The sequence below is a fragment of the Amphibalanus amphitrite genome, unplaced genomic scaffold (assembly GCF_019059575.1).
Source record: "Amphibalanus amphitrite isolate SeventyFive unplaced genomic scaffold, NRLGWU_Aamphi_draft 000186F_arrow, whole genome shotgun sequence".
Lineage (NCBI taxonomy): Eukaryota > Metazoa > Arthropoda > Thecostraca > Balanomorpha > Balanidae > Amphibalanus > Amphibalanus amphitrite.
The window spans coordinates 634,867-651,778 of record NW_024881681.1 but is presented as its reverse complement, the minus strand read 5'-3'; the positions used below and the strand labels follow the sequence as shown (position 1 = coordinate 651,778).

Below are 16,912 nucleotides of genomic sequence, written 5' to 3'. Positions count from 1 at the left end.
AACACTGTTCACGGAAGGTCAGGTCTCACCAAATTTTCCCGTTTTAGGGCACGTTTTCGGGATGTATGATGATGCGAGTTTTTTGTTATTTAATTTTACGGTCTATTCATTTATCAAAAACATTACGTTTTCGCTGCAATTTAACCACATTTAAGTCGCTCTCAGCTTCTCAAACACTGTTCGGAATATTCCAAATCAGCAGGTAACTTTCCGAGATATTAGTGAAACCACTGCCTTCTCAAGTACCTTATCATCCTGTAGTACGGTACATTAGGAACGCGTTATAATGAAATAGTTATTCCTATAATAAAGTGTACGCATCTGGATTAACTAGATAATTTTTCAGGATCTTATTGACCTGCGAGGGCACCTATTTAGTTGGGAAGTAATAACTAGGAGCTATGGTACAGACACAGTAATAGAAAATAGGAGTGCTTCCTTTTTGTAATGGGGTTCGAAGCATCAGGACGATAATGTAGTTACTTCTAGAGTCTAGGTCATTAAACAGGCATAAACACACTATTATTGCGAAACTGAGCATACTGCTAGGTAAGTGCTAAATGCTCATGCATTGCGATCGCTTTATATTTATTGAATGAATTTGTTGCTTCTGTAAAAAAAAGAAGACCGTGTTTTCTCCTTCCTCGAACACGTTTATGGTAATATTTCGAAACAGCTTGGTATATCCGGCATCGTCTTCACATTTTTACTGCATTGGCCATATAACCATACCAAATATGTTGGAAGCTAGGTCATTTTACCTCACCATCTTTGTAAACCATCGCCCATCAGCAACATGTTACCCGAGGATAATCTACACCTTTCGCCAGACCCTAACGTGTTCAGGATCTGCCCGTATTTGGCCTTATCTACTGCATGGGTGGATTACGTCTCCCTTCACCGAGCTCCAGTGGTTCCGTCATGGCCAAACCGTGGCGTGACTGACCAGCTTACCAGCATAGCTGAGTAGCCGCGGTTAAACGTACCGACCCTCCGTTCAGCTCCTTCAGCTACTGACGCTTATTGGCCACGATCTATAGCGGGTGTTTGTATTGTATCAACCGGCAGGGCGGGGTGGTAGGGTTAAGGTTTGACTGATTGAGAGACGTTATGCCATGCAACGTACGAAAAACCCGCCGTCACTTTATCAACTGGGGTGAGCGAATGTATAAATCAGGTTGAATGCATGAACTGTGAACGAAACTCGCAGGTTTTATTATTGTGAATCTACCGTCTACGAGTAGGTATTTCAACGAGTAATGAGTCGATTTATTCTTTATCGTGATCACTTATCTGAGTTTGATAAGCATAGTGCATGCACAAATGTTAAATCGGCTAAGCTAGGCAGTGGACATTGCACATGAGCTCGTTTAGCTAAAGGCATTAGACATGGCACCTTGCCCACCAGTAGCAAGCGAGTTAACCTTTTTATCCCCGATCAGGTAAAATTTCAATACGCTAACATAATTACATCCTAATTCCAATAACTCCAAGCCCAGCTCAAGATGATTGTTATTTTGACGTCCTCGGTCCGGTCTGCACGGTAATCACGTTCACATAGTTGGCTGATGTAAGGTCGATCCCCCGCTGACGAGTTCTCTCGAGAGAACCACACCGCCTGCGGGTTCACAACGGTCCCTCCCCTTTAACGAGAAAAACGAAATAGCGTTCTAGGAATTCCATGGAAGAAGGTAAAAAAAAAAATCACTGCTGCACGTGTTGACGTGCTCGCTGCCCTCTGTCGACTGGCGCCTGGCGTGTCCCTCTCCGCTTCCCTCTCGCCCCTGCCTCCCCGCGGCCATGCGCCGTCCTCCCGCCGTCCCTCCCCCTCCCGTTGTTCCCCCTCTCTCCCCTCACTTCGCCGTGCGTCCCTACCCGATCCGTCAACATACCTTACCGTCTCCGCCGTTAAGGTGGCTAATTTGCCATTTATGCCGTCTTTTCGCTTCGTTTCGCCTGTTGTTGGTATTGTGCGAAAGTTGTCACCACCATCCTCTCTTAACCCTATTCCTGGCGGGGGGGGGCCTCAGGAGCCCCCCTGAGGTTTTTTGGTTATTTCTCCCAAACGCGTTGAGCTAGGAAGCTCAAATTTTCTGACTTTTCCTAAAAGGCTTCTACGCAACATGTCTGAAAATTTTGAGTTGATCTGACCTCAGGTCAGGTCACCAGAGGCGGTTTGGTGACCCTACCTCAGAAAAGTTTGCAATCACGCCAGAGCTAGAGTTTTTGACCGATCAATTTCTTCTCTTCAGGCTTTAGTTAGGGTACCAGTATGTGCAATTTGTATATCTCGGAATTTTGATATCGGTGACCTAAGGTCAGGTCAGTTTCGCGACCTCCCCATTATAAGTCAATGGGGGAAAAATCAACTCCCTGTTTTTACCACTAAATCGGGTCGGAATGGCCCCATATACCATACATGACTTCATATACGATCAACCTTCACTACCTTGAGGTCTGTTTTGCTGTTGGGCAGCTGTGAGGTCATGTGACGTCATCAAAGGTCACCAAAGGTTTTTGGCCAATAACTCCGTACAGGAACAAGATACAGACGCGTGGATGGTCTCATTGTGTTCAGCTCGTCAAGACGCATCGAATGATATACATGATGACCTCGAGGTCACGTGACCTGAGGTCAACCTTTGACCTTGACCTTGCGAGGTCAACATATATATCATTCGATGCGGATTGACGAGAGGATCACGATGATGCCCTTAGTTTGTTCCTATCTTGACTAATTCGAAAGTTATTCGAGAAAAACTCTCCATATCTAGCGCCGCCATTTTGACTTTTTCGACCCCTGTGACGTCATCTTTGACCTGACCTGAAAATGACTTTGTAAAAATTGTAGATCTTGACCGTGCGTATCCGATGCCGTTTACCGTTTGTCGCTATCTTGCTTCGTTCTCGAGATCTCAGGGGGGGGGGGGCCGAATCGGCCCCCCCCCCCCGCCAGTTTCTTGTCCCGGCGGAGCCCGCCAGGAATAGGGTTAATTCTCTCCTCTGAGCATTGACTGCCAGATCACCTTCGGATATTATCTACCTATCCGTTAACAAAAATCACCCCCAGGCTGATGGAGGCTGTATAACAGCGCGTCTCTCTGCGGCCGCTTCCCACCGCGCCGGGCGGCCGGAAGGGGCGCCGCTTGCTGCCAGTCCCACGCTCCGGAAGTGATGTGATCGCCGGTGCCGGCACGACTGGCCCGCTGTATGCCGTGACAGACACAGCTGGACCGACTCTCAGACGGGTCCCAGACGAGCGGAAGTGTATTTATCAATGAAACGGACACGATGGCCGTTTGTCGGGTCTGGCCGTGGATTTTTTAGGATGTGTCTGAGCCACAAAGGTGATCTTTATTAAAAGTATACAGTCAAGGGCTTTGAACCATGTGGGTTACTTCATTGGTGTTTTATCAGACTAATCATGATGAACAGTCGTTGTTCAGGTGATCCACCTGCTTATTAGTAAAGCGAATGCGCATCATTTTTTTCTTCTTGAGGCCATCGACAGAAATGTTCATCATTGTCTCTTACGCAGTTTCATGGACTTTATTTTTTTTGTGATTTATAGAAGTCAAATGCGTACAAATTACATTGTTTTGGCTAGTTGCTATCTGTGAGACGCGAGTTCGCTGATGCCAGTGATACCGAAGTTCTCGGGTCTAGCAACTCAACACAGACTCATTACCGAGCGTCGTCAATTGAAATGAAATGAAGTAGTTCATCCCATATGTTTATTTGCTTTGAAGTTCAGAAATTATATAATAGCTACGTAACGGAGTGACTTATCAACTCATCACCTACGTTACATATTTTATAATGAGCAATTCTGAAAAATGCATAAAAGCGCATGCATTCCGTATAGCTTATGCAATACTGGGATTATGTTGACCAGGCCATACCGTCCTGTATAGCAATATTGCAGTTCAGCACAATCTGTCATGCAAGCCGATGCTTTGGTTGTTAGTGAAGAACTTAATTACATTTTTAATAATTCAATTACGTTCACTTGCTACCCACTCCGATCCGATAACTTTGGGGAGCACACCCATCTTGGGGCGTCGATAACTTGGAGGAGCTCAGCCATCGCTCGGTGCACCTTGTCCGGTTTATCCGGTGCAGGCAGCTGGAACTTATATCGAGGTATTACCACTTTCCCATCAACACCACAATGTCACCAGCGGTGACGCAACGAATCCCCGTGTCACGGAGGAGACGGGGCTCCCCATCGGCTCAAAGCATGAAAACCTGTCGCTTCTTTCACTGTTCACCGCAGCATTATCGGTAATAGTCGCACTGGTGTCAGGCTGTGGTCCGCGGTGGCCGGTGTGTTGCGACCTCCGCGACTGGCTCGTCAATCCGTTATACCGCCGCAGTTCCGACGATCCGCGTTCTTCCCTCACCTCCAATGGCCGGAAAATGCCGTCACATGGGCTGGTGAAGGGGTTTGCGACGAGTGCTCTCTGATCGAACCGGCCGCTGAAGCAGTACGACTGGGGTGCGTTAGGGTGTGTGCTGAACTCATCAATTCGTCGCTATGTCGCCGGTTGACTGCCGGTGTCGGTAACATGGGCCCTGTTGGCCCTGTTGAGTACCTTTGGCAGTGGTTCAATGTATACGTTGCACCGTATTGGGGCCATGCAGGGAAGGGACCAGAGATAGTTGGAAGTGAGACGGATACGACGGAAATATATGCATGCATGTTATTACGGGTGGATAAATCTGGAAATCTAATCTATATTTCGATCCAGATAGGCATCAGTTGACCTTCATGTCTTCTTCATGTCTGCGGCACAGCTGCAGAGTGCAGATGAACCAAATCAAGGAGCATCGCACGGCGATACTCAATTGTCATTGTTTCGAGTCGACAACTCGTGCTTCGCCCGGCCGCCAGCCGGTAAAAATGCGCCCATGTCCTGTGTCTGAGCCCAGCCGGCGCCACCAGCCGGTCCGACTCGACATGAAGGACACGTGCCTGTCACAATCAGAGGACGCTGCAGCTGGTTTTTGGTCACGGATATGGAGTCGACGGCACTCGGCAGGCTTCCCCTCCCCCCGCCTCCCCCTTCATTGTTCAACTTCGTGTGTTGCCGTTGCATGGAGCGTCCATGCATAAAGTAAAGAATGCATGCACAAACATAGAGGCCAGTGAAGGCTTTTGATAACGGTGTGAGCGGGTAATCGGGCTTGTTATCGGGCGGAGCTGTGTCCGGTAGGCTAAAGACGGCCAGGCTACGGTAGCGATCCGTGCTGAGCTACATCAGATCAGCCAGATGTCCATGCTAAGTGGCTGCCGTACTGGGGTGTAGTGTGTGTACTCGGGCGCGAGAAGCAGTTGGAAGTGCTGCTATCTGATCCCGCGCTCATATTTCCGGAGCCGAGCTCTTTGGGGCGGGTCGGGCCATTTTGTGAAACGCGTGAGTGTGAGCATCATGCAATCGCTGGATGGATGCGATGGCGAGTTGATCTACTGAAGCAGGATAACTGCATGCACATTTCACATTGTACATGCACTAATGCATCTTCCGAAATTACTATAAACTTTGCATACCTACATTGAATATAAAATACATATGATGATCCCTGTCTAAAGGCCTGGCATAATTGGATACCGTCCGGTCCGCTCTGGTCCTGTTGGTCGCCATGCGCCATTCATGCTCATTTGATTCAACGAACTCACGAACGGTGAAGCAGTAGGTACACTGAAAATAACGCCACGGGCTCGTGTCCTCGGTCCAGACCCGCTGTCCGGTCCGGTCCCGGGTCCGGTCCGGTTCGACCACCTCGTCAGTTGTTCCCCTTCCGTCCATTGTTGCTGAGCGGACCGGCAGCTGTAAAGTACTCGGCTCTACATTGGACGACGGACCATGTGTCTATCTATTGTGACCATGTGGACACACGTCTGTCTATCTATTTATGGACATGATGGTAGGAGGATGAGCAGCATAGAAGGATGAAGGACATGTAATGTTACATAACACTTCTTCTACCAGTGACCATTTGTATATGTATGTAATTAAATAAATGGCCAAACAAATGCCTGAACGGCAAGCAGTGCCATAGAGATTGCAATATAGCCGGCGCCGGCTGAAGGCTTTAAAATTTCATTTGATGAAGCGTTAGTCAGGCTTTCTTTAGTCTGTAGCTTAGCTGCCCAGTGCCCAGGCTCGGTGGTCATTCGCAGGAAAGGAAGTTTCCTGACGGTGCGTTTGCCTTTTGTTTCGGTACGCGTGCTATTTGCCTCATATTAGTCGGTGTATTTGACTCCCAAGTCCAAAGAGCTTGAAGCTGGTTAGCTTGGCAATATTTTCCTTTAATTTGTAACTGATCGATTGTGACTGGTGTGATTCCAACGTGGAAAATCCGGGATGATATCCTTCAGGTTTCCGATTAATCCTTTTTTTATGAAAACGCAACTTTGTGCTTGCTAGAACGGTATTGACGGCTTGCATTTACCCACTGTTCGTAGGACATAGACATTAGATATGTACTTGAGGCTTGACCCTTGGGTCTTGCCCACCGGCCGGGTCTTTTAGCCGAATGGATTGATAAGGGAACCTTTCTTTAGTGGGTGTAGAAAGACGGCGAATGCAGAGATCGGAAAGCGGCCTTATGTATTTGAGCAAACGATGCTTATGTTCACATATAAGATCTAAAGGTATCGCGCTTTACGACGTTGACCTCTGTTGACCTCAGAGCTTAGCCATGGACGGTCAGTATCCGCACGATTAAAAAACCGTTTTCATGGCCAAGGAACAAGAGCCTTGTGTTCATCATCTCACGAATATGTGGAAGCCAACCCACTAAGGTCAGCATCTGACGCCTTTCTGCTGTTCACGGAGCGTGGAGTGTGGGGCGCCGGCCGCACCGGCACCGTGGCGTCACCTCCCGGGCGGACCGCGGAGGCCTCTGTAGAGGAGTCGCCGTACTCACGTCGCTGAAAACTTTGGGATGTGTATCGGTCATTCTGACTGGCTCCTCAAGTCAACCGCTGAAAACCTGACGTCTCTCACTATAATTTTGTACTTTTCCCGTCTTGTGTCAACGACCCGGAGGCCAGCTCGATGAGATAGTTGTACTTACCAAGTACTCGTGCCGTCCAACCAAATGAATGGAATTATTTCGTCTTCAGAATGGGTAGCTACATCCCTGGCTGGCCGAGGGGACGGGTGCCACCCATGATAGACGCTTTTTTCGTGATTGCCCGTAAGTCGGAACGCACTGGCCGTAGTGCTAACTGCTGAAAGTGGTCACACCTGTGACCTGATTCAAGCGGGATCTTGTGAAAGCAACCGCACTCTCGGGCAGGTCAGGTCACTGGCCTGTGACGTCATAAGTCAACCTCTATACGTTTCTAAAATCTCGCAACTTTGCAATGCCCTCGGTGTCAGGAAGCCTTTCGCATGTACATAGATGAAACTTATAAGACTTGATAGCCTCCCGATCCTTCACAAATCGCACATCTTAGATTTTTTTCATATAGGTCACCCGGGGTCAGGTCGGTCAGGTGACCTCACCATGATAGTCATTAGTCAATGGAGAAATCCGGAAACTGTTATTTTGGCGGCGAAATGGGCTAGACTATCCAAGCATAATGGAATCGTTATTTCGTACACTCCTTGCAAGGTCAGATGCGTTGTTTGCATTGTGAACCTTGGTTGATGTCATACCTATATGACGTCAGTCACAAGGTTATCGGAGTTTTTCGTCAATAACTCCTGATCTAGATAAGATAACGAGTCGGAAAAGTTAACTAGGCTCAGTAAGACCTGCCGAATCGAATGATATGCAGCATGACCTCCTCCGACCAACTTCATGACCTCAGTAGCTTTGACCCGACAGTGACCTGAGGTCAACATGTTAAGACAACGCTCTTATCCAAACGAACTCGACACGACACAAACGGCGCGTCTGACCAGGATAAACACGATGGTGCCAAGAAGTGCGGCTCTGTGATCATTTTTTAGCAAAGTTATTCACCATAAACTTAACTCCTACCTTGGAGCAATTGACCTAACCTCAGAGCTCATCGGTTGGCCTGAGACCTCAAGCCTGGTTATTGGGTACACTACATACCAGTCGTTGCATTTCGAAATGGCGCGCAAACGCGTGTTTTGCTATCTCAATTAGGGGCGAAACGGCAAGTCGGATTCGACGAATCGGCGAGGGTTAAGCTGCCGGTCCGCTACAGTTGCAGTGCTAAGTGCATTATGCATCTCTGTTGTTGATTATGACGGCCCTCCATGACGTTCTAAATTTTAACTTGATCTAGCAGGAGTTGACAGTACCGTCCCATCTTTGCACCTGCCACCTGCAGTCTGCACTCGTTCGCTGCTCTTATGAAGTCATTGTTCGCGACAATTCATAATTCACCTGCGCTAATGTAGACCTTTGGCCTGGGATCTTATTCAACAAGTAAAGATAGATGTGCCTTGGCAGACATGTATTTTTGGCTCTATTCAGATCAAAACACGTGTATGATGGCAGACACAAACATTTATTACCAGACATGACGATGCACTATATACATTGACATAACAATACACTGTGTGCTGAGGGGCTGCACACAGGCGGCAATATGGCAGAAGGGTGGCATGGGATGAAAGTTATGTTTTGCAGAGTGTATAAAAAGAAACTTGGCTGGAAAGGCAGCAACAAAAGAATAAGTGGGCGTGGGATGGTGCAAAGCTATGGGCAGGTGCAGGATGCCATGACAAGTGACACAGGGATATACAAAGGGGGTAGCATTTAGGGTGAATCGGAAGAGCATGAATAACGGCACGCTTCGGGAATAGGAATGACTGTAATTAGCCGAGCGCTAGCAGATCACCCATTTCAGCGAGCACTGTTAGCTGAAAGACGCTTAGCGATGGACGGTTTAGCGAGATACAACATGTAACAGACTAGGAAGTGCTCGGATATCAGGACCGCAAATGAGCCACACACAGCACATACAAACACTGAATCACTGAAAGCCACTAGAGTATCATAATGGGTAACAAAGCGGCCCTGAGGCCTGCATTGAATCTCCGCAAACCTCCGGTGAGGGTGTGCGGGACCGCTGACCTCCCGTCTACTGGTAGCTGGGCTGCTGGGGCGCCGGGGCGGGTTCGTAGCTGGGCTGCTGGGGCGCCGGGGCCGGCTCATAGCTGGGCTGCTTGGGCTCGTACTTGGGCTCAGGAGCCACGTAGGGGCGCGCGGTGCCCTCGTACTGGACGTCGGCCACGAATCCCGAGTCGCCCTCCACGGAGAAGGTGACACGCTGGGTGCGCCCGTCGGGCAGCAGCACCGAGTAGCCGCCCTGCACGTTGCTGCCGTCGCGGGTCTCCTGGGCGCTGTACTCCGAGCCCGAGTACTCGTCACGCACCGCGTACTCGTACTGGTACTGGGCCGGCTCGTACTCGGCCGGCGCGTACTGCGGAGCCGGCTGGTACTGGGGCTGGGGCTTAGGGGCGGGCTGGTACTGCGGCTGGGGCTTGGGGCTCGGCTGGGGCTTAGGGGCAGGCTGATACTGGGGCTGGGGCTTGGGGGCGGGCTGGTACTGAGACTGGGGCTTGGGGCTCGGTTGAGGCTTGGGGGCAGGCTGGTACTGGGGCTCAGGCTCCTGGTACTGGGGCTGGGGTGCGGGAGAAGGCTGGTACTGCGACTGGGGCTTAGGACTCGGCTGAGGCTTAGGGGCAGGCTGGTACTGGGGCTGGGGAGAGGGGGCGGGCTGGTACTGGGGCTGAGGGGCGGGCTGGTACTGGGGCTGGGGAGCGGGCTGGTACTGAGGCTGGGGAGAGGGGGCGGGCTGGTACTGGGGCTGGGGCTTAGGACTCGGCTGAGGCTTAGGGGCGGGCTGGTACTGGGGCTGGGGCTGAGGGGCGGGCTGGTACTGAGGCTGAGGCTCCGGCTCCTGATACTGGGGCTGGGGCTCCGGCTCCTGATACTGGGGCTGGGGCTCCGGTTCCTGATATTGCGGCTGCGGCTCCGGTTGCTGGTATTGCGGCTGAGGCTCCGGCTGCTGGTACTGGGGCTGAGGCTCAGGCTGCTGGTACTGGGGCTCCGGCTGCTGATACTGAGGCTCCGGCTGCCGGTACTGCGGCTGCGGCCTCTGGTACTGCCGCTGCGGCGCCCAGCTCTGGGCGGATGCCGAAGCCAGGACGGCCAGAATGATGAAAACCTGCGGGAAGATGAGCTCGTTAGGCACATCTTTCAGATGTCGGAAACTTATGGTACATAATAAAATTGAACGGAAACGACGTTTTAGCTCGAAAGTTCATCAGTGAAACTGATGTCACGAATCCTATTCACGCCTCATTCAAATCTCGTCAAACATCATCAAACACAGGTAAGCATGAGAATCAGCTGCTCGCAGATGCCCACCTTCATGTTGGCCTCTGCTCGGGATCTGAACTCCTCTCTCTGCGCCGCTCCGCTCGGGTTTGACGCCTCCTCCGTCCGCTCCGACCCATTTATACCGACCCCCTCGCCAGGGGCGTGGCGCCCACATCGGCCGTGCAAGCCATGTCGAAGGAACAATTGGCGAGCGATTACTGGGTCAGCTACTTACACAACGCGCGCGTCCCGCGGCGAGCGCGCGGCCCGTCTGCCGGGCGCGGCGCGGCGGTCGGCTCGACGGAAACGGCACCGTCCCGGCCCGTCCGCACTCCGCAGCGGGGAGGGGCCGGCCGAGGACAGATGGAGGTAGCGCGGAGGACTTTGTTCAGAGGTAGGCGGCATTGTGACTCGGAGACAGTTCGATCGACGGATGAGGAAATCTCAGGACCGTTACCACACATTTATGGAAACGGTAGTCTAGTGTGTGTGTCGTGGTCTAAGATTGAGTCGGGAGCTCCAGTATTGTTCACCGTCCGGAGACACTACCAAGCCTTTATTGTTATTCGAGTGGAAATCTCTAGCTTTTAATTGATCCCTGGGGCCGGCACCTAGCCGCGGCCTCGGAACCTCACGTGGCCCGTATCCATCATCTCGCATTATCCCGACCCTAACTAGCGAACATGAGCGTCAAAACGATTGGCATGGATTGGTGTCAGGCGATTTTACGTACCTCGGGTTTTTCTTAAATTTAACTAAAACGGTGGCCAATTAGGTCGCAGTTTTTGACATTGCGTCTGATCGGGCTAATCTGAGGATCAGTAGATGATATTTGAGATAGGTACCAATAGAACAGAGAAGCTACCTCAATCTAAAACCGTGCATGTTTGACTTGGCAACACCGGCTGCTAGCCACTGCTTTGAAACTTTCCATGATCGATGAGGGTAACCGGTCAGAATGTGATTTTTATAGAAGCGAACTTTCAGGCATTGATTTGTTTACATCGATGACCAAGGTGTGGTACCTTCGGGTCCTTTCCTTCATTCAAAAGGAAGGTCATGACGCGTCCATTGGTTTGCAACAAGACCTTCTCGGGTCATGACCTGGCTTCGACCTGCGGTCATGTTTTGAAATTGACCTGTCAAGATCGTCAAGTATGTACAATATGTTTCGAACTGCCTCAACGAGAGAACACGATGATGCCGACTTTATGTCTCTTTTTTATTTCGAAAGTTATTTGGCCAAAACGAAAAGGTAGGTACGATCTCCATAACATTTTATATTTGATGACTTCTGGTGACCTCAATGTTGACCGGACTCTAAAATGTTCCTTTCAATAAATCTTTCTTTCAATAAATATTTCAGGTCTTGTCTTACAACGAGCTATCAAACGGAGTTAATTAGGTATTTGCAGTTCCGATGCCTGGCTTTCGAGATCTGGGAGAGCGGGAGGGGCGAAAAGCCTCCTCCCGAAGCCGAGCTTTTGAGGGCCCATCCATCTCTATTAACCCGGCAGGCGGTGGGTCTACCAGCCACCTTCCGCGCGGTGGGGGGGGGGGGGCATTTTTTGCCCCCCCCCCCGTATCTCCGAAACTACTGGACGGATCCGGAAAATTCAAACGGCGTTCGATAGGCCAGTCAAATTTGTCGAAAGAAACCAAATTTCATTGACCTCGGGGTCACCGATGACGTCACAGGTCAGGTCAAAGATAAAATGTTTCACCGTTCACGGGGCTTCTAGGGAAAGCGCTATAACACCAAATAAAAGCATTTTGTCGAAAATCAGCGATAAGGCGTCAGTTGTCTAGTACATATGTTGCTATTAGAGGTCACTGGTCATACCAGGTCAGGTCACAGGTCAGGTCACCAAAGGTCACCAAGGGTCACCACATGAGCCCAACTTTACTAAGGTTATGTGATGCATGTTTTATGGCCAGTTTTTCATTTCCAACTCAATGGTGTTGGTTATAAGACCATCAGGTACAGTTTAGGTCACTTTCTGGTGGAGGTCAGGTCAAGGTCAGGTCAAAAAAGGTCAAATTTCAAAGTTGATATTTTTGCATAAAATGGGTATCGATTCAATGCAGCTCGTCACGGGGAGTCTAATGGTGGTCTTTGTTTTGCGCTACGAGGTCTAGAATTGCTAAAAATTGAGTTTGAAAATTTGACGTCATCAATTTTGAACAGTTTTTTTCGCTATAACTTGGCCAAAAAAAGAGGTATCGATCTCAAATTTAGTATGTAGATAGAAAGCGGTAGGGACTATCACATATATTCCGGTTTTTTCGAAATTCAAAAAAAAACTTTTTGGATTTTTTGGCTATTATATTCAAAAAATCTATTTTTTGATTTTTGGGGGTCAAAATCCAAAAAATTCGAAAAACCGAAATAGCAGTTTTGTAGCCCTCTTGATTCCAGACCTTTTATGTCTAAAATATTTTTCTGTATCTCTAAAGCTGTAGGCTTGACAGCTCTTCCCGCGAAACCTTTTTTTTTGGGTCGAAAATGGCAAAAATGACGTCACTCTGACGTCATTAGCGGCCAACCTATCATAGCCTTTGGAAAAATTTTTGGTCACCATGTGCGCTAGCTGCTCCCGGGACTGTACCGAAAGTTTGGTGACGATCGGCGCAGCGGTTCTCGAGATATATCGAAAAAACTAAAGGGGGAGGCAAAAAATGCCCCCCCCCCCACCGCCTGGAAGGTTAAGAACTGTCAGCAATACCAGAAGGAAAATGATACCTAACATACCAATCAACATAAAAGTGCTGAAAGTTCAGTGATGCATACCTACCTATTGCATTAGTCGGTTCAAGCAAACGTCAATCTCAAGACACACGTCGAGAGAAACACGTTAAATAATCACGCAGAGAGGATGTAAAACAGGCGGACCGGAGGTGACAATGAGGTGCTTGCTTACACATGAGAATAACAAGATAAGTTGGTAATTCATGTGCCAAAATTACCAGGAAAGCAACACGTGCATTATCAGGCGGCTAATGCAGGAACGGATGATTATGCTTTTGCAATGTGTGCCATTTTCTCGGTCCATTCGTCGGTGCGCTAATTCGCCGGGAGCCGGCGGCGGCTGAGAAAATTAGGCGGCTACTGACAAATTACGGGTATGCCGACCACCGTATGTGTGTGTCGTGTTAACCAACATCAGCATGGTTCTGCCGGGGGCGGGGGGAGGGGGGGGGGGGGGGCTGCGGCATCGCCCTAATGGGTAGAGACGGCGATGAACATGTGCGATTAACACCTAAAAGACTTTTACGCAATACGCATTTTAGTTTGTTTGCAAATGTATGTCATGGCCATTTAACACCAACGGTTATGTTTGTTCGATTAAAAGCGCCTTCGGTCTATTGAGATCAATCCCGGGCCGTGTGAACCGGGATGATTGGACAAAGTGGAGACATTGTGCCTGGTCGACCACCCAGCTGCACCATACGCGCGCCGCAGCCGCTGTCGGCGGAGCTCGTCCCGCTGGGATCCCTTCGTCTGATCTTTGATCGCACTTCTCTGTCCGGATCGACAATTTATCCCACCTCCCTACTGATAACCTGGTGGGGAGCAGCTCCAAAAGGAGCCTGCATCTCCCTCCGTGCCCGTACCTACTGTTCGTTTGTTTGTGTGTGCGCCGTCTAATTCGCTGTGCATGGTGTAACTTGACGAAGTCATTCATAGTTAGTCATGTCTCCCACCATTCCTTAGCAGTTACTGAAAAAAACCTTCTCAGCACTGCACTTTGAAAACGAACAAAACGCTCAAAGAAGGTATCAGGACTTTTGACATTTCAGCATACCCGTACCCATCGAGTTTTGAAATACATCCTGGACTAATCGACCATATTAGGTAAACTCGCGAATGAAGAATCGCGAGCAGAGCACCATTATAAGCTCGATCTCGGAATCTCACATTGACTCATCGCGTAGAAGGCGGGGTTTGGTCAGATCAAACCGGTGATACCTCAGCTCTGTGCAGTTACTCATCAGAGGAGCCCCGGGCGGCGTATCACTGGATGAGATCTGGAGCGTTTTGCTGTTGACACACCGACGCGCCGCCGGCAGGGCCGCCGCGCGTTGCGTCAGGGTGATATCTCGACCGGTGGAGGGGTGCCGGCATCGCTCGGTTAGGCTCCCAGCGTGGATCCAGCATGACCCCGCCTGGGGCGCTCTCGTCACACGGTACCCAGTGCTGATCCGTACGATAGGAGTGCAGTGCCTTTGCCACGGCCTAGCCACATATGAGCTGTTGCACAGTAACCGCATTTGATCTGATCGTGCAGTTATTCAGTTATCGTCGCTCTATTGCGGAATGTCGACTTGACGATCTCTTTGACTCAATTACTCGACATTTTCACTAACGAGATGGTGATAAGTGACCATCCACGCCCTGCACTGTCCCTGCATGCCGTCAAACTGGTAACGCTGGTCACAAATTCCGCCTTCGATGGCGGTTTGTCCCGTTGTCCTTCTGTGGACCGTCTCGGCTCCTCTCACTGTACGAGCAGAACGTAGCAGAACCGGGCCTTTTCTGTGGGAAGACCATTGCTGTCGATCTGGCCGTCTATTGTTCGGCCTCTGCTGCAGCGATGAATTGCTCAAAGCGGCGATGGAAGAATGTCAAAACTTGCACGTGAAGACGGACACAGCACGCAGGACGCGCAGCAGGCTCGAGAGTTATTCGTAGACAGGATAGGGAATCAGGGATGTATTTTCAGTTCGAAGGATGTATTTTCAGTTCGAAGGATTACGCGGTAATAAAACAACTTATCGGCCCATTTCTTATACCTAAGCTAACGATTAACTTTTATGTTGATAACTCAAGAGCTGCGATGGCCCATATAGCACATATAAACCGGTCTAGGCTACCTCGGGCGTCTGTCGGCTTCTCTCTGCAGTATAGGTGCTCAGTGTCAGTATAACCGATGAGCAATGGGCAATGGGCATACCTGGCTCGACGGGTGTCGGTGAAGCCAGCACCTGGGCGGGGCGCGGTCAGCCCCCCCCCCCCTCCCCCCTGGACGAGCTCAGGTCAGTTTTGCACACATATCGCCCGCCCGGCCGGCCGACCAACGGGGTTGTGTAAGCGGCCGAGCTGGCCGCTGCGCCGAGGAGCGCCCTTTCACACGTGCTGCCGGGGGCGGCGGGACCACGCCGGGCGCCGGGCGGGGAGCACTTGCAGGGGACGCCCACTCCGCCCCACCCCACCCCAGGCCGGCCGGGCACCGAGTGGTGGTTTCAACACCGCGGCCTGTCCTTGTGTCAGTGTGGTGGCCGTAATTAAGGTGTATGCGCGTGAGTTGCACCGCAGATAATTGCCGCCATGGGCTGACTACTGATTCGCTGGCGAGGTTTCCCGGGAGCAGCAAAACACGCCCGGCTGAGACCCGATCGATAAAAGTTCGCACCGAGTGTGGATGGTAATGAGGAGGGAGCCCCTGGTCAGCGATCTGGGTCAGTTCAGTGGGAGATCGCCACGGGCCAGTAGCGCTGCCGGTGGCTACTCACACCCTCAGCCGAGCTGTGCCAATCCGTCCTCGTGTATTTCCCGTCCCCAGTCAGCACTGCGCCGCAATATGTGGTGTTTACCGACGGGATAATACCAGCCAGCCATTGGTCGCGCAAGAATTCGGCAAACGTGCGTTATCGAACTGCTCACCAATGACAATTGTATCTATTTAGCAGAAGCAGAAGGCAACAGTGGCAATTATTAAACCCGACTTAAAGGTTGAATGGGTTCATTGTTACTGCTAGATTGATGCGCGTAGTCTAATGGCTTCTCCCCACTTAAAAAGTGGTAAATATTATGAATGAATAGGGATTGCAAGTGCCTTTCTTACGCTCAGCGAAAGTGGAACCATTTCACGGCCGTTAGCAAGAGTAAGACATCCGTAATGTCCCACTCCCATCCTTGTCGCACTGAAAGCTGGATCTTTGCTCAACTGGACGCGTTTTAGACACGTTTTCCCGTATGTCGTGACAGCAGTAACGATAGAAGAAATAACCCAGACTCGCGAAAACGAGTAGGCAATGAGGAATTCGCCCTTTTACCATGGAATCCGTAAATGAAGAGCGGGATACTCTGTCACAACTGAAACTGCGTTGGATGCCAGATCTTTGAACCGGTTTGTTTCACTAATTTAGTTAAACTGGTTACTGGTTGTAAAGACGTACCCGTCGCCCCAAGCGCCGCTGCACATAGTCTGACGAGAACGTCGCCATTCGGGCCTCAGCGTTCATTTGCTGCCCTCAGAGGGCAGATGTCGTCTTGCTGATGCTCTATGGGTTCGATAATTAGTGTCCCCGTCTCCATTTTATCCGTGCATTTACCTGCGGCCGCTGCCGACGTATCGCACGATGGGACAAAGGCTGGAGAGCAGGAAGGAATACATCAAATCCGGGTTTCGTCCAGTTTAGGTTCCATCCAACGCTAACAGTTATCTGAATAATTGCTGAAATCGGCATATACCTGTAAATCGGTAAATTGCTGGTTTCATAGCATGATTAGTCGTGAAATACATCGTAGTTTCATTACTTTATTCCACAGCGATCAGCGTTGACATATGGTTTGAGATAGACCAAGCCGGAC

The 16,912-nt window shown here is 50.3% G+C and overlaps 1 protein-coding gene across 1 annotated transcript; it reads right to left on the bottom strand.

The window, feature by feature from the left end:
• Positions 1-8,428: 8,428 nt before the first annotated feature.
• Positions 8,429-10,461, bottom strand: LOC122384329 (extensin-like). Its single transcript, XM_043371645.1, has 2 exons — positions 10,366-10,461; positions 8,429-10,162 (listed from the first exon to the last, which is right to left on the bottom strand). Exons 1-2 carry the CDS (start codon positions 10,369-10,371, stop codon positions 9,074-9,076), a joined length of 1,095 nt encoding a protein of 364 aa, XP_043227580.1. The 5' UTR covers positions 10,372-10,461; the 3' UTR covers positions 8,429-9,073.
• Between the last annotated feature and the right edge of the window lie 6,451 nt (positions 10,462-16,912).